We start from the raw sequence: 17,787 nt of genomic DNA on the forward strand, positions 1-17,787 counted from the left end.
GTCTACATCGAGGACATGGTTAAACCTTACACCCCTGTCTGTCCACTCCGCTCTGCATCGGCCAATCGGCTCGCTGCTCCCTCACTGCGAGCTAGCCACTCAACAAAATCACGACTGTTCGCTGTCCTGGCTCCTAAATGGTGGAACGAGCTCCCCAATGACATCAGGACAGCAGAAAGTCTTCCGAAAAAGATATTCCGCCGCAGACTAAAGACACATCTCTTCCGACTACACATTGTTTAAGAAGATGATGTCTAATAAAACACTGTCAACTCTGGTGTTTATATTAAAAATAAATAAATAAACAATAAGTGTAGTTGTACTTATATGGCACTTACATGTAGCACTTGTGGTTTGGCTTTTTTGAAGCAAATTGTACTTACTTGATTCTTGCTGTTCTGGGTTTGTACCCTCATGGTTGAATGCACTTATCGTAAGTCCTTTTGGATAAAAGCGTCAGCTAAATGAAATGTAATGTATATCGATGAAAATAATAACAAAAGACCTATATGAGGACGTTGTGAAGCAGTGTGGGATCACTGCTAAAAGAAACTGCTTTAGAATATAAATATTCAAATCCAGCCTTTTTTTCTAAATCCACAGCTGTTGATTCAATTTCCACATAAACTTCAGAATGAAAATATTGAGTTTTCCTCATAACCTGCCTTTATTTATTTGTTTGCCCCTCCCTCTGCTGACCACTGGTTGACTTTATTGTTTTGACTGGAATATCACCCTCTGTTTGATTATACGAGTCGCTGAGAAAACAGATACGGTATTTCAGTTCAGCACAGCTCGCAGCCATAACTTTAGGCAACTCAAGCGAGTCAGGGATTTACAGTCCCCCCCCCTCTCTTTTCCTGACAGAGATCTACACCATCCAGGGCAACTCTAACGGCCGCCCCTGCCACCTGCCCTTCCTGTACGATGGCCAGTGGTTCCACACCTGCACCGGTATCGGCCGGGAGGACGGTCACCTCTGGTGCGCCACCACCTTTGACTATGGCAAGGACGAGAGTTGGGGGTTTTGTCCTGTTAAGAGTGAGTGATCACTTTGTCAGTTCAGGACTGTACTGTTACAGCTCACTGGAACCCTATTATCTCACTGAGCTTCCTTTCAGCCATGTCAACTCCGGTGTCCTCCTACTTTCTCCTCTGCTCTGACTGACTCCTCGCGTCTCTCCCTCGCTCTCAGGCAGCGGCTGTGAGACATTCTGGGATACTGACCCGCTGACGGACAGCTGTTACCAGTTTAACTTCCACGCTACGTTGTCATGGAGCGAGGCACGGATCAGTTGCCAGCAGCAGGGGGCAGACCTGCTGAGCATCACCAAGCTGCATGAGCAGACCTACATTAATGGTAACGTCAGTGTGAAGGAGGTGTTCACATCTGTTGAAGCTTCTGAAATAAATGTTTTTTTTTCCTTTGCCTACAATTTCTGTGACACAGTACTGATAAAGTCTGAATCTATTCCATGAAATCATCTGGTTGGTTTTATCTGTTAACTAATCCTCGACATGAAAAATGGTCACTGTCTGTACACATGTTGCTTCTACACTGAACACAGCTGTTAATCTAAACACAACACATCAGAAATATGAGGCAAAAATCAATGAGGAAATCTACGGTGGCCCAGAAGTGCAAATCAGATTAACAAATTAAAAAAACACAACAAAAGAAAAATAATGGCAAATAAGAAAACACAACAGCAAAAAGTAAAAACACAACACATCAGAAATAAATCAGAAATGTCAACCAATTAATCAACATGGAGAAAATCTACGGTGGCCCTGAAGTGCAAATCACGACGACAGCAACAAATCACAAAACATAACTGCAAATCTACTTACTAACTAACACACTATACAAAATGGGAAAAAAATGTAGTCATTTGGAATTTTATTTTCATGTTTCACCCTCTCCTCTCAGAATCAGTGATGATTTGCACCTTGATTTCTTGAAACTTGAATTATTTCTGGGGTCCAGTGAGACCTCGTTCAGGGAGGCTGTGTTACCACCTTTAGTTTCACAGGTTGCCTTTGACAAATTCAAAAGTCAGTAGCAGGGAAATGTGCTTACAGCATAACGTCTTACAGGCAAACACTGTCTATCTGGTTTGCTTATTCGATCCTCCAACAGGAATAGTGGATTTTCTTTCTGGTCACACTTTCTTCTCACTATTCTCACAAAAAACTCAGTTTTTTATTCAATCCTGTGTTGACAGTTAAAATCCTAACTGACTTGAGAGGCTCTTCAGCCTATAAGTGAAAGCAGTGTTGAAAAGTCATCCTTGTTTTCTGTCCTCCCTCTCAAAAGTGCACAGAGAAAACCGTTGTGTCATATTTGATACCATCTGAGAAAGGTATTGTCCTGCTGTTATAGGTTTTCTGTCCGGCTACAGCGCTGCTTTGTGGATTGGCCTCAACGACCTGGACATCAACGGGGGCTGGCAGTGGGCCGACACCTCACCGCTCAAGTATCTCAACTGGGAACAAGGTTAGCCTGGAAAACCAAATCAAGCTTTGAAGCCTGATGTTTTTTTTTAAACATTTGCTTCCCACAGAAGGCTGAATGTGTCGGCCTTCTCATTTTTAATTCAAACAAACACAGCCACAGTCTTTTACTGTTGAGAATGTTGTGCTTCGATCGAGGACCTGAGAGATGTTCTGATGAGTTCTATGTCTCATCCTCAGACCAGCCGAATCACGAAGAAGAGGAGAACTGTGCTGTGATCAGGACTGAGTCATCAGGTCGCTGGCAAAACCGCGATTGTTCTGTTGCTCTGCCGTATGTCTGTAAGAAGAGGCCCAATGCCACCATGGACCCCTTCACTACAGGTCTGTGCATTCGTCCATTCAATCATGTAGCAGTAACAGTCCAGCCATGGTGCCAACGTCCACAGCTCGATTGTTTTTTATCTTTCTGCTCCCATAGATTCTTGGACCGATGATAAGAAGTATGAGTGTGATGTGGGCTGGCAGGCCTTCCAGGCCGGTTGCTACAAGCTGACTTCAGAGAAGAGCGACTGGGATACGGCTCAGAAAACCTGCCAGAAGATGGAGTCCAACCTGGTCAGCGTCCACACCCTACCTGAGCTGGAGTTCATCATTCGCAACTTGAAAAAAGGTGATTTCTGTTTTTATAGCACTGTACCTTTCCCTCTGAATTGCACGAGATGAAATCCTACAAATCATATTCCCTTTTCACTTCGTTTGTGTTTATTCACTGCGACATGTCAGATTTGTGTTTCAAGCTTAAACTGGACTTCTGTTCTGTCTCTGAGAGCTCTATGGCTGCTCCACAGGGATTTCATCTTGTCTTTAGATTGACGGAATGAAATGTACAATATTTGTATTAATATTTTCTGTATAAATGTAGAAGAAGAAAAAAACATCAGGCTTAGCAAAGACAAAAAATGTAAATGTTCTGAAGTACAGTGGGTCAGGGTCCACACACTCAGATCTATAACAACAATAAAAATTCTCAGTGTTTTCTTAAGTCCAAGTGAATCTTTGTACCAAATTTGAAGAAATTCCCTCTAGACGTTCTTCAGATGTCGCCGGGATGGTTGGATGGACGACCTGAAAACATAATGCCTCTGGCAATTATGGAGTAGAAGCTTCCTGGAGGATTTTGATATCTTTTCTGTAAAAAATATAGTTCAACTACAATAGCACCTTGCACCAAATTGCACACACTCATTAATATCAGTCACCTAAACATGCCCGCTTTAGTTCATCATGATCCATGAATTATTCTCTGTAAAATCAACGAAAATGTTGAAAAGCATCCTTTCTGGCAATGTTAAAGAAAGTGAAAAGAAATTCCCGGATCCTCCTGCTGATCCGTATCCACACCGAAATTGAATGGGTTCTACCCTGACACATACCACATCCTTCCATTATGTTTCGTGGTAATCCAGTCCATTATTGTGTTCTTGGCGGAGGTAAAAATATGGATTATGTTGTGTTTTTAGCCCATGTCTTCACACCAAGCTCAAATGTAGTGGAAACGAGACAGTTCCAGCTTCCTTCCTGAGCTGATTAACAGCACATGATGTGAGAAATCAAATATTTAGGTCATGGATGTTCTCCAACTTCATTATTGAACCCCTTGGAAAAAGTGAGAATTTCATATGAAGGCCATAGTTGCATAACTGCATTCTTGTGTTGTGTGTGTCTTCTGTCAGACATCGAACAACTGTGGATAGGGCTCCATGACACCATAATGCAAATGGACTTCCAGTGGACCGACCACACGCCCGTCATCTTCACCTACTGGCACCCGTTTGAACCCAATAACTTCCGCAACACCCAAGAGGACTGCGTCTCCCTCTGGGGGCTCGTGAGTGACCACCCTCACCCTCACGCTGACCCCTCTCCAAAGCCAAAAGACTGTCAGCAATTCTCCTCCATCTGTATATATTTAACAGCTGTGCTCTCTCGTTTTGTTTGTGTCTTGCTTGCATGTGCAGGACGGCCGCTGGGACGACAGCCCTTGTAATATGACCCTGCCCTCCATCTGTAAGAAACCAGGAACAAAGAGTGAAGGGAAACCTCAACACCAAGACTGCAAACAAGTAGGGCTCTTTTCCTCTCTTGACGATTCTGCTGAGAACGTGTCAGTGATCTTATTCCAGCTGCTGACAGTCTGCAGTGTTAACGGGAACATAACTATTACTCTTATTATTATGATATTCCAGCCATTTCTTCACCTTTGACCCCTTTTCCCAGAGCTGCTGCCCGGCTCTCACCCGTCCGCCCGCCCACTCGTCTGCCCTGAGCCTCTAACTGTAACATAAATCACTCCCTTAAGACTTGGAAGTTTACCAGGCATACCAGACACACACACACACACACACACACACACACACACACACACACACACACACACACACACACACACACACACACACACACACACACACACACACACTAAATGCTTCTGCAAACTCACTGGAAAGACAAGAGAGGGATAAAGTTAGAGTTAAAATAAGTGTTTTTTTTAAACAGCTATCCTTGTAAGGACACTGCCTTGACTTCATTCATTGTGAACAACTTAACCCAAACCTTTTAAAACTTCCCCTATCTAATTGGTCCTGACCAGGACAGTGTTTTTAGTGGGGAAGGTCCTAGAGAGGTAACACACACACACACACACACACACACACACACACACACACACACACACACACACACACACACACAGAGCAATTTGGCTTCATGCATAATTTTAAAAAGCCAAAGTGAAAGTAAAAACAAATCAAATTGAGACGTTTGTATCTTCATTCAGTAAGTGCATTCACTTCATACATTAACATGCACTGTGTTGCGCCCACTACTTCAGCCACATGATGAAGTGAACCACATCTGGAGGATCCATCTACATCTGTCTCTGAGTCCACACATCTTAATTCTCTCCATATGAGATCATACAGCAGATCATACCTGACTTCTACCTGCTTACTGAAAATCTTTATCGTTAAAGTTAGTGGGTTCTTTATCAGTGATGTTTGAATTATAGGGGACTATCACAGTGTGTCTGTGTAGATGAAGGAGTTACATCTTTGTGTGTTCATGTGTTGACTCATGATGCAAATGATCTGAAGCTGAGGGTCGTGCTGGATCTCAGCTGCTCGGCTCTCAACAAAGATCTCTGTATGGATGGACCATTTGTTTGGCGTAATGAATCTTTACCCCCGCTCCCCGGGGAGCGAGGCGTCATGGGTGGTAATGTGACAGGGGTCATTTGGCATGGCGCGCGCTGCAGGGCCCTGCGGCGGCGCGGCGGCTTGTTTTTGAGCAGATGATCTCACTACACGCAACATGTGAAACAACAATGAGCGAGAGCCCGCTGACCGTCTCTGCAACATTCAACCACACAATCCCCAAAACCATTTACCCCATCCTGAGCTCATTCTTCCAAAAAACACAACAGATTGCTCATTATTGCGACGCCGTCATCTTGAGCAGCGGCTCCTCACACTATTGTTTTCTTCCGTCTACCTAGCAAAGATAGTGATTTTATTATGAGGGTAGCGCAGCTGCTTCATGTGCGAATAAACAGTGAGATCTGAAAAGACTGATTGCTAAAGTCGGAGGCACCCTGTGGTGTCAGCAGCTGCTTAGGCCCCTCAGACACAAGGGGGGCCCGAAAATAATGAAAGTGCAAACTCCCTGGGTTCCTGTGTTCATTCTTGTTAATGTTTAAGGATACAGTTGCCGAAGAGTACACCAGATTTCTTTGAGATTTTGGGATTTGAAATTACAAAGATAATTTTGTAACTCAAAAAAAGCTTATGGTGCGACTGTCTGTCGGTTTTATGCGTCTGTGCCAGTAAAGGTGAAAGGTGAAGATCGCTGTGACCTTACAAAACATGTGTTTGGTTTATAAAAGCAACAGCTCTTAAAGACTTTGAAGCAATTTCTTTAAATTTAGTACAACCATTCACCTGGACTCAAAGATAAGCTGATTCTATTTTGAAGGTTAAAGGTCAAGGTCACTGCGACCTCTCAAACCTCTTAGTTTTTGCCTTGTGAACGTGTTATCTTAAGACCACCAGGAAAAAAATCCTTTCAAATTTGTCAAAAATGTTCACTTTGACGGATCAACTGGTTAGATACGGGTGGTGAAAGGTCAAACCACAAGGTCACGGTGGCCTCAAGACACAACAAACATGTTTTTTTGCTCCTTGTCTGCCTTTAGGGAATATCTTCAACTTTTGATAAGGTGTCACTTGGACTCAAATATTAACTCATTCAATTTCAGTGGTCAAAGGTCATGGTGAACCAGGTGTCTGGGGAAAGAATGCATGTACCCTGAAACTGCACTGGGTGACCAAGGCATTCCATCAAAATTCTGTATATTTTCAAATGATTCTTGTAAAATCAAATTGAGGGTATGGGGTTGAAAATTATATTTGCACATTTGGTCATATTGGGGAAATCATGGAAAAATACTCAAGATGTTTGATGTTCTGCAGAAAATAAAGACAGAAAAGAGGGAGAATATTTGAAGGAGATGTGAGGTCAGGCCTCTCCAGCAGGTATAATATTTGAGGTTTCTGTCTAGATGCCAAACGTGGCTGTGCAAAAAGCCCGAGGTGGAGCTTTTTCACAAGAAGCTGCACTTTCTCTCCCTTCCGATCTCACTCAATATCTCACCCCTCGTGACCCTCGGCGTGTTGGCTGCATCTGCGCACTTCCACGACTACAGTGCAAGAGCCGACAGGAGGGATCGAGGCCAGGGAAAAGTTATTTCTGCGTGCATAGACTTGTTCGTTTTTGTATTCTGCATTCAGGATAAAATCAGGTCATATGAGTGGACTCACTTCTGTTGCTTTTTCGGAGATCGTTTGTGTTTTTCACTTCCCCTGTTTGTCTGTCTGTCTGCTAGTGAGCAAAATGTGTTTTAAAGTATTTAACAGATGTGAATGAAATTCAGTGGAAGATTAAGGGCAAAGGAATGATGTGGTTAGTGTTTCAAGTGGAGCGATTACGTCCTCCACCCCAAAATAGTTGAATGCTATTTGATGGTGTTTTCCTTAAACTGCTCCAGTTAGTTGTTGCCATAGTCCCTAACTTTGTGCTGCTACTGAGCTGTTTAAAATTTAGCACTGCACTTCCATTAATATTAGCATAATTGCTGTTCACCTGTAGTTTGATGCCCATACAGTGATTTCAAATTATTGAACCAGAATGGCACAGAGCAGATACCTTCGTCGAGGCCTCACAGTCCTTTTAAATACAATCAAGCTGCGCCAAAGTTCACACACGCTCACAGATATCTGTTCCCTTAATGTGTATGATTGTTTTCATCAAGAGCCATTAATTATTCCTGGAAAACAGTGAAAATGTTGAAAAATCTTGTAATGTTAAAAAAGTGCAAAAAATAGAAGTTCCTGTATCTGTCCCCTGATCTGGATCCACCAATACTCTGAGTTTCCTCTCTTAAGGTGGTTAATTTCCATATCTGCTTAATTGCCTCTTCTCTTCCTCTTCCTCTTCCTCTTCCTCTTCCTCTTGCTCTTGCTCTTCCTCTCCTCTCAGGGCTGGAAGTGGCACAGTCCAGCTTGTTACTGGGTGGGAGAAGACCTACTCACCTTTGATGAAGCCAGGAAATCCTGTGAGGACTACGGAGCCTCCCTTGTTACCATTACAAACAGGTGTGTACAGCAGCGTGCACACACCTGGACACACATACACTTTACCTTGAAAGTCGCCACAGTCTGCCTCGTCGGTGCTTGCTTTCCTTAAAGCCCCTATTTAAACCTCCGCAGGTTCGAGCAGGCCTTCGCCAACAGCCTGTTGTTCGGTCGCTCGGGAGATTCCCTCTGGATCGGCCTCCACGATCAAAGCGGGTCTTTCCGCTGGCTCAGTGGTGACGACGTGACCTACACCAACTGGAATCGTGACGAGCCAGGTAGCCCAAAAACATGATTTACAGAATAAACTCTGAGTTAAGTTGTCAAAACAGACAACAGGAAAAGAACAACCTTTTTGGTCAAAATCAGGGTGTCGTAAAGGATGTAAATGTAATGATCAAGAGGAATCAGATTTAATTGTATATTGATGAAAAATCGATTAAAACCTTATAGATTTCAACATGTTTTTACAAGGTTTTTCATTGGTCTACCTGATTCAGCTCTTGTCTTTTATTACTGCTGTTGTAATTTCATTGTGCTTCATTTATTAGTTGTTACCACTGTCGCTGTGATGAGTTCACTTCCCTGAGGGGATTATTATAGTTTCCTCTAATCCATCGCTGTGGATTTTCAATTGCCCAAAACATGAGGTCCAGTTTGGGACTTAATCCAATTCAAAGAAGAAGCTGGATTGAACTGGATTTGTTTTCTTTTAAATGCTGATATGCTGATTGCTCTATACAGAAGCATTGATAAGCTGATTATCCGAGCGCAGCAGACAAAACCTGAGGTTTTCTGAGGTTAATGCATCAAAATTTGAACCATTTGTTGAGGAAATTGTGAAACAGTCTTACGACACATTGCGAAGGCGGCAGCACAGGAATGAGGCAGGAAATGTGATCATGGTGTTCTTTTTATACAGATAATCATGAAACCAGACCTTTTAGACATTCAAAACCTGGTCATGGCCGAGTCTTCTGGCCTGATAGATCCAGATATTTGGACTTTCACCTCTGCATAGATTATAGCCAGAGTCTGTTACTTCAGTTGGATTGAGTGGCTGGATGGAGGCCGACGATGTTAAACTTTATCTGAAGGTTTTTGTCATAGGATGATATTTTTTGTATTGACACGAGTACCATAGACTGTATATACTCATAATAAGGCTTTAATCATAACACCCCAAATCCAACACCAATGATTGACTTGTAGAAGAAACCTTTGGTTGGATTTTTACATGATTTATTATTATTATTATTATTATTATTATTATTATTATTATTAAACCTCACTTCCACCTCAAGACCTTTACTTTGAAGCCTGTGATTGTATCATGAAGTTTTGTGAGAAAAGCCGTAGGAACAGTATTTCTTAATTTATTTAAGTAAATATGTGTTTGCCATATACTAACAGACCACACAGCATTTTAGAAAATATGATCCATAATGATGATCGGTAAGAGAGTTTAGAGAAAAATAGAGTTCACTGGCTTATAAGATAATGTCCACAGTCCTCCTCATCATTCCTGTATTTCCACATGTTTCATCAGTGCGGTATGTTTTCTTCTCTTTACTCACCTACGTTTCACCCTGTGTCTATTTCAGTCAACGTCCATGGCGGCTGCGTTTCCATGGCGACGGGCTTCGCAACAGGTCTGTGGGAGGTGAAAGACTGTGCGTCATCGAAGGCGAAATTCATCTGCAGACAGGACCAGGACAAGTCTGTGAGCCCCGAGCCGCCCGTCCCCCAGCCCACCCCGAGTCTCAGCGGCTCCTGTCCCAGCGGCTGGAAGAGCAACAGTAACCTGCGCTACTGCTACAAGGTTCGTCCCAGAAACGTTTCACACCGTGTCTTTGCAGTTAAGTCAAACTTTACCATGTGTACTTAAAATGTCATAACCTCTTCACTACCTGTGTTGCAGGTGTTTCATTACTCGCAGCTGGAGCAGAAGCTGAGCTGGCTGCAGGCTCACCTGTTCTGCCGGAGACACGGCGCCGACCTGCTGAGCATCAGCGGCTCGGACGAGGAGCACTTCGTCTTACAGGTCCTCCATGAGGCCTTCGGGTAGGTGGGCACCTCTGACCAGCTGATAGGGGATGATGATGATTGTGATGATGATGACGATGATGATGAAGCTTTGGTCCATAGGGAATCCGAGGACCATGAGCAGCATTGGTTTTGGATTGGCCTCAACCGCAGGAACCCCATGGACAATGGTAGTTGGAAGTGGAGCGATGGATTGGCTGTGAGTATTGAAAAGATATCTGCGCCCCCAAAAAAAGGCAACTTCACCATTTAAAAAGAAAAACTCATTGTCCAGATTGTTTTTTTAAAATGATGCTTGAAACAGAATCTGTTTGTCGTTTGTGTTTCAGTTCACGTACCAGAACTTCGGCCGCTACAACTATAACATTCGGCAGTGTGCTGCGGCAGACTTGGGCACAATGACGTGGCTGGCCATGCACTGTGACTCAGAGCTAGACTGGATCTGCAAGATCCCCAGAGGTACAACTACACCGGACCTTTTCTTTGTGAATATTTAAAAGGTCCTGTGGATGAAATTGGTATTTTAGTCCTGGGCATATTTAAATTCTACATCTGAAATATTGTTTTCTGATTTGTGGTACGTCATTTCTCCCTCCGGCTCATGTTGCATTTCATTAACACACCTTTCCCTTGCTCCTGTCTTCTTAGGTAGTGTTGAGAAGGAACCAGAAGTCTCTGAAGGTCAGTTTAATTTTCTTTGCTTTCAACTACACCACTAAATGTAATGAAATAATCTCATCAGTGTTTATTTGAAAACCTTCCTGTGATGTCTGGCCATGTTTCTCGCCACGTGTTCTATCAGGCACCTCTTCACCCGAGTGGATTCCCTTCCAGGAGGCTGAATATAAATTTTTTGACCACCGCAACACTTGGGACCAGGCCCAGAGGATTTGCTCCTGGTTTGACTCCTCGCTGGCGTCCGTCCACTCAGCTGAGGAAGACGCTTTCCTGGGCAGCACTTTACGCAAGGCACTGGACACTTTATCAAAATGTTCATCATCCTTTATAGGAGTTGATTTAACCCGAAGAGGCAATTGATCACCATGGTGTCTGCAAGCGGTCCAGTTTAATCTGGGCAACGCCGTGATATACTGACCCTAAATCACCACTAATTATGGTGTCTGCATACTGCATCACCACCACACTGTGTAACTACAGTTCAGGGTGAAATAACTGTGCATTTACAGTAACACTGTGGTATAAACCTGCAGTATTTCTTTTTTTCTGAACAAACTTTGAATATTCAAGGTCACTGCAGCCTTGTTCACAGTTTCTCTCTCACGTTTTAGATGGTGAGAGCAGAGGGTGATAACTGGTGGCTGGGGCTTCACACCTACGAAAACGACGGCCGTTTCCGCTGGTCTGACCACTCTGTGCTCAATTACGTGTCCTGGGCCCTCGGGAGGCCGCATCCGCTCAGCCGTGATCGCAGATGTGTTCACATGTCGGCCAACAAAGGTACAAGCAGCCGGGATGTGACACCTCAAGAGGCTAAATGAAAAGGCAGTGCACTTAACGCGCGCTTGTGTTTGTCACTTCCGAACAGCGGACTGGGCCGATCAGAAATGCCCCTCTGACCTGCCCTACATCTGTAAGAGAGTGAACGTCACAGGCACCATTCCTCCGACCCCGTCATCCCCCCACCCCCCCGCGGGCTGCCCGGATGGATGGGCGTCCTATCAGCATAAGGTAGATTTCATTGTGTATTTATCGTGTTAGTTGTATAGCAAACAGGCAGAGAGGCATAGCAACTAAAGAGTAATAGTTTATCTAATGCACCTTTAACTGTCCGGACGCAAACTGACCTGGGCTGAATTTTGTGAAGTGTTTCAGGGTGTTCGATCAGTCGTACCGGGTCACGTGGTCTGCGTCCAAGCTGAGATGTGAGACTCAGGGAGGTGTGCTGGCAGTGGTGACCAATCATCTGGAGCAAGGTAATTACAGCAGAACACTCACAAACAGAGGAGAGGTGGTTAGATCCAATCGATCTGTCTATCTATCCATTGGTATGCACTTGCGTGTCCTTATCTTTAAACCTTTTCTGAAGTTTGTTACCCAAGTCTCTCCACGCTCATGCCCACTGTGACACAATCGATTCTGCGCCCCACAGCCTTCGTCACCACCCTGCTGAACAACGCCAGTGTTGACCTCTGGGTGGGTTTGACCTCGGACTCTAAAGGTCACTTCCAATGGGCCAAGGCTGGCCTGCTCAGCTACACCAACTGGGGCCCCGGAGAGCCACTCGACAACAGTGGACCGCACCAAAACAAGACGCGGGTATAGCTACTCACAACAACACCCACCAATCGCAGCTCTGATGCTTTGGTGTTGTCCTCGCTCTGTCCCAGTTCTGATCATGTCACTGTCGCCTCTCAGGGAAACTGCGTGGTGATGATTCACGGGAACCCGCAGAAGAACGCCGGCATGTGGGCCTCCCGAGCCTGTGAGATGGAGAGTAATGGCTACGTTTGTCAAAGGCATCAAGGTGTGGAGCTCATTATTACCTCAAGCGTGTGTGTTTTTAAAACTGGAGACTTGCACCTGAAGCAGAAGTGTGTTGACGCACAGTGAACCTTGTTTCTTCAGACCAAGGTCTCCCTCCGGCACCTGCCCTGATTCCTGCCTCCCTGTCGAAGCCTGTGGAGTTGGGTGGAGTGACGTACCGGGTGGTGGAGAAGCGCCTGGACTGGACCGGCGCTTTGCATCTGTGTGAATCTTTGAATGGGACTCTGGCCACGGTGAAGGATCCCTACCAGCAGGCGTACCTCACGCTGCTGATCAACCGTCTGCACCGGCCGGCCTGGGTGGCTCTCTACAACTATGGAGTGAGCCTAAGAACTTAACTTTAATTGAATCACTAGAGTCACACGAGGCACAACAGTGTTTTCCACGCTACAGGAGGCAGTGATTCTCAACTTGTACTTTCTTTGATTCAGGGACGGAGCTTCACCTGGCTGGGTGAAGAGGAAGTGTCGTATTCCAACTGGAATGATGGGGAGCCCAATCACATGGCTGGATGCGGTCACATGACCACTACTGGGCGGTGGACCATGACTCCCTGTGATGCTAAGCTTGATGCTGCAATCTGTCAAATTAGTGGTATTTATTTGTAAAATAACACCAATATACAACAGTCTATACATTATAAAAACCTAAACTTGACTTTCATTTGAGTTAAACTAAACTTAGTTAATCCCTGATGTTTTTCTCCCTGCCAGACGAGCCTGTGGGTCACCAATGGATCTACCCTGGCAAGTGTCCCAACTCTGTCGGGGATTGGTCCTGGGTGTCTTTCAGAAACCACTGTTATGCCTTCAACCTGCAATCACTCAGACTACAGCAGGACGCTCGCATGTCCTGTAAAAAAGGTAAGGGGAGAGCTGCAGGAGCGCGCCCGTCGCTTACACTCGTCCTGTTCGGCTCAGACTCCTGCTGCGTTGGCCCGCACGGCCTCGCGACACTGACCTGAAAGCCAATTAAGTGCGACACTTCTGACCTTCTCCGCTGCAAACAATTGACCAAATCCATCAATATGTCTAAATTTAGAAGTGTTTCATTGAGCCTGCTGCACCACTGGTAAATCTCGCTGCACAATCAATTCCGGTTTGTTCCATTTCTGTTCTTTCCTTTCTTTTTTCTCTCTTGTAGAGGGAGCAGAGCTTCTCTCGGTCTTGGACGAGACGGAGAACGGATTTGTGTGGGAACACATCCAGAGCTATGCGGAGCAGGCACATGGAGCTTGGCTGGGCATCAGCGTGAAAGGTCCAACCTCAAACAACATCCACAGCAGCAGACTTATCAACCTTCAGAAAGTTTAAATCCAAACATTACAGTTTTGTGCCACTTTTAGTTGAATTATCCTGCTCTGTTTGAATCTAATTTAGTCAATTTTACCGGATTAATTATGATATCGTTTACAGAATAATCATGAAAGAATTAATTAAGTAGCGGAAACATGATAAAGACTGTTTCTCTCAATGTGATAGCGAGGTGCCTTATCTTCAACAAGTTAATTAATTTAAACATCATAATTACTACGACTCAATTATATAATTTGAAACATGCTTGATAAGCTAATGGAAAGAACTAAAGCCAATCTTGGAAACCCTTATGACTCAGCATGCTATACAATGTGCTCTCCTTAAGATAAAGTGAAAGAGTGTTTACGTCTCCGGGTGCGTGCGCTTGTGTCCCCGCTGCAGGTAGGGGTCTAGTGTGGAGCGAGGAAACAGAGATGTCCTACACCAACTGGGAGACGCACGATCTCGCCTTCTCCGTTCTGTCTCCCAACTCCTGCTTCTGGATCCAGAGCAACAGCGGCCTGTGGAAGCCGGGCTCGTGCCGAAATCGCACGCACGGGGTCATCTGCAAACGACCACGCAGTAAGCTCACACACACGAGGCCGCGTCATCTGAGCTGAGTCTGTCGAGTCTGAGTCGCAGACGAGCCCACCTTACAAGAGAAGATTTCCGTTGTTCAGTGTTTGATAAAAGAGGGAAACGTTGATTGTGTTAGATAATATATATAATAATGATATAAACTGAATATTGGCTATGTCCACCATTGCATGGGTTCCAAATAAAGAAAAACAGAAAAATGTAAAAATCACTCAGAAGTGCAAGTACAATTGAAATTATTATAAGATTATTGCTGAAAAATTTAATTTAATTGATTCAATTAATCAATTAAATTTCCCATCTTCCATTTACAGGTGCTGAGACCTCAGCTGTAACAAGTAAGTGTGATCATTAGCTGCAATGTTTGTGTGTGGCCCATTTGTGTGTATTTGTGTGTTTGCTAATCGACATTTCCATCCTCTGTCTCTGCCCAGTGGATGACGACCATCTGCCCACTCTGATTGTCGTCATAGTCGCGGGCCTGGTGCTGGTGGTGCTGATCGTCGGTGTGATCTACTTGTACCGTCGGAGAACTGTTGGGTCGCGGGGGTCGTACGACGGGGCCCGCTACAGCCGCACGAGCTCCAGCCTTTCCGAGCAGGCCGAGAAGAACATCCTGGTGTCGGACATGGAGCTGAACGAGCAGCCAGAGTAGCAGAGCTTTGCCTGGACCGACCATCCAACCAGCCGCGAGGCTGGAGCCGACCCAACGCCGGAGAGGCGTTGACTCAAAAAAAAAGGAAAAACCCATTGTGGCGTTTATGTCGTCTCTTTTGAAACCAAAAAAGATTTTTTAAGTGCTGAAGGGCTGTGTAGAGCGCAGCAGATATTTAGATTTATAATTGAATCCCTCGTCTTTTCTGTTGTCAAGACAATTCAAGCAATTTACCCTCCAGTCAAATCAGATCATTCCTTTTACGTACAGTTTTTCCCCCAAAGCATCCAGGAAGACCATTTGTGGATCTACTGGGAACTTAATTTTATCACAGTTGGAAAAGTTCAAAACCGTTTTCCCTGGTGCCAACGTAAATATTTGGTTGGTGTACAGTATATTTCCTTTCTTCTTCCCATTTTGATTGAAAGACAATCACACAGCCACAGATCAACTAAAACCATTTGTCTCCGTTCTCCAAATACACAGCCAGTCTTCTTCAGGACCAAATTCCTTTTTTTCAGTTTTGTAAGGGTCTTTGCCATGACAGTATTTACCGGAACTTGAGGTGTCTTTTTTGTCTTTGTTGTTGTTTTGTTGCATTTGTGCGTCCTTCCTTGTTGATTTGTCGTTATCTCTGCAGCTGCAGAAAACTGTTACTGATGATGCATGTGTGGTTTGTGTGAGCCTGCCTCTCTCCTCCGCTCGGATCGGACACGTCAGCACCAGCTGTCCGACGCCGAGCCGAGGAGGGAGAAGTCCAAATGTGAATGTGTGGAAGGTGACAGGGACCAGTGACCTCAAACCGTCTGAGGGCAGCACACTAAAATTGTGCACATAATTAGAACTTAGTATTGAAAGCTGGTCTTTAAAATAGATTACATTGTCTTTGTGGCACAGCAGGACTTAGGGTTGTCATCAAATGATTAGACTTTCAGCATCTATGGCTTTGTGTACAGTTTGGCACTTTCTACTCTTATCCTGATCTAAATCGGCCTTAGTCTCCACCACTTTTCGACCTTTTGTCATTATCCTTAAGACACAGTCGCTGCTCTGTTGTTTGTTTTGGCTCCTCGTGCCACCATCTGGAGCTGATTCAGCATTTTTTATGGACAGTCATTTTCTTTGTGCTTGCCATGAAAAAAGGTTTTGCAATTTGATATTTGTCTGATTCATCACTTTTATACACCACAATTCACAATTCACTCTGTAATGTTTTATCGCTAGTATACTTCTCTCTCGTTTTGTCTTTTCGATGATGCAGGTTTCATTATGCGATTTCGCTTAAGTACAACTGGTGAAGACATTTGGAAACTTCACTTCTGTTATGGGATAAACGCCAACACTTGCCCCCACAGAGGAAAACATCCCTCATGCAAATGACGACGTTGTATATATGAGAGCCAGAGATTGTTTAGCGAAAACGTACTCTTTTCGTGAGAGAAAAACCTCCATCGTCATTTTTACGATTTCACGTTTGTGCATTATAATGACCATAATGAGCATTTCATTTGCCTCCTCAAACTTTCTACTTTTTCCTGCGGCTCTTGCCTCTGAGTGCATTTCTGTCTTCCTGCTCGGAGGAATGCTTTGGAGCCTTTTCAGTCTGAGGCTCACTAACTGCCATGAAAAAAAAAAAAAAAAAAACGCTTCTTTTGCTCTCTGAGTTGGACTAAGATAGAGGGGGAAGGTAGGAGGAGAGGGAGCAAATAGTGTGTGTGTGTGTGTGTGAGAGAGAGAGTATGTGTGTGAGTGTGTGTGTGTGTGTGAGTGTGTGTGCAGTCTCCAGCTGTGGAATGTTGAGTCGGCAAGAAGAGCTCAGTGGCACGTCTGGAACCAATCAGAGAAGCTGGGCTCAGGGATATGAAGGGTCACAACGACGATTGAGGGAAAAAAAAAAGGAAAACCAGATGAAGGAGAAAAGGGGAAAAAGGAGGAGTTGGGGAAGAGAGGGAAGAGAGGGAAGCAGGGAAGGAGGAGTGCAAAGGGTTCAGTGGTGTGTCAGAGGCTTACCCCGGCCTCTGCTGGTGGTTCACTGTACAGGTCGGGCCTCCACGTGCAGGAGAGGTGAACTGAAAGGTGGTGATGTGAAGGTGCATTGGCCCTCGTGTGTGTGTGTGATCGAGTCTGTGATGCAGGCTGGCTCACGTCCCTGTGAAGGTTACCTGAAGCACCTGCTCAACTTTTTAAGAGTGTTTGTGTCATTTTTATACGAAATGAATAAAGTCTATGTTCTGAAAAAACCTATGCTCTTATCGTTTTTAATGGCTTGTTATTCATTTACCAAGTTTACTTTCCATTTGTCTGTAATTCAGTTTCCTTAATGTTGAGTTTTCAAAGCAGTGTGCTGGACAATTAAATATGGAGGAAGTAACGTATTAAACGTGGACTGTGATGTTGATGTCTTTCCACAAGGGGGCACACCTCGCCCGGTTTGTGAGACGCCTCATGCTCATGTGAACATTTGTTTCCCTTGACTCTCACTGTGTGTTTTCCATTGTCTCTACAGAGGCAAACAACCCAAACATACAGTGACTACTTTTGTATA

The 17,787-nt window shown here is 44.5% G+C and overlaps 1 protein-coding gene across 1 annotated transcript in view; it reads left to right on the plus strand.

Annotated features, from left to right (window-relative positions):
* Positions 1–17,482, plus strand: part of mrc2 (mannose receptor, C type 2) — a 28,078-nt gene extending 10,596 nt beyond the window's left edge. The window contains exons 3-29 of the mRNA XM_034593418.1: positions 868–1,041; positions 1,196–1,360; positions 2,384–2,497; positions 2,695–2,838; positions 2,936–3,127; positions 4,191–4,345; positions 4,476–4,580; positions 8,050–8,165; positions 8,280–8,422; positions 9,749–9,966; positions 10,066–10,208; positions 10,293–10,389; positions 10,520–10,649; positions 10,839–10,871; positions 10,993–11,159; positions 11,480–11,648; positions 11,737–11,879; positions 12,016–12,124; positions 12,301–12,467; positions 12,567–12,675; positions 12,777–13,015; positions 13,127–13,289; positions 13,409–13,558; positions 13,839–13,952; positions 14,393–14,572; positions 14,902–14,925; positions 15,022–17,482. Coding sequence (XP_034449309.1) covers positions 868–1,041; positions 1,196–1,360; positions 2,384–2,497; positions 2,695–2,838; positions 2,936–3,127; positions 4,191–4,345; positions 4,476–4,580; positions 8,050–8,165; positions 8,280–8,422; positions 9,749–9,966; positions 10,066–10,208; positions 10,293–10,389; positions 10,520–10,649; positions 10,839–10,871; positions 10,993–11,159; positions 11,480–11,648; positions 11,737–11,879; positions 12,016–12,124; positions 12,301–12,467; positions 12,567–12,675; positions 12,777–13,015; positions 13,127–13,289; positions 13,409–13,558; positions 13,839–13,952; positions 14,393–14,572; positions 14,902–14,925; positions 15,022–15,242 — 3,884 coding nt within the window. The 3' untranslated portion in view covers positions 15,243–17,482. The remainder of the gene's footprint in view (positions 1–867; positions 1,042–1,195; positions 1,361–2,383; positions 2,498–2,694; positions 2,839–2,935; positions 3,128–4,190; positions 4,346–4,475; positions 4,581–8,049; positions 8,166–8,279; positions 8,423–9,748; positions 9,967–10,065; positions 10,209–10,292; positions 10,390–10,519; positions 10,650–10,838; positions 10,872–10,992; positions 11,160–11,479; positions 11,649–11,736; positions 11,880–12,015; positions 12,125–12,300; positions 12,468–12,566; positions 12,676–12,776; positions 13,016–13,126; positions 13,290–13,408; positions 13,559–13,838; positions 13,953–14,392; positions 14,573–14,901; positions 14,926–15,021) is intronic.
* The last annotated feature ends 305 nt before the right edge of the window (positions 17,483–17,787 follow it).

Source organism: Hippoglossus hippoglossus, chromosome 8, assembly GCF_009819705.1.
Source record: "Hippoglossus hippoglossus isolate fHipHip1 chromosome 8, fHipHip1.pri, whole genome shotgun sequence".
Classification (NCBI taxonomy): Eukaryota; Metazoa; Chordata; class Actinopteri; order Pleuronectiformes; family Pleuronectidae; genus Hippoglossus; species Hippoglossus hippoglossus.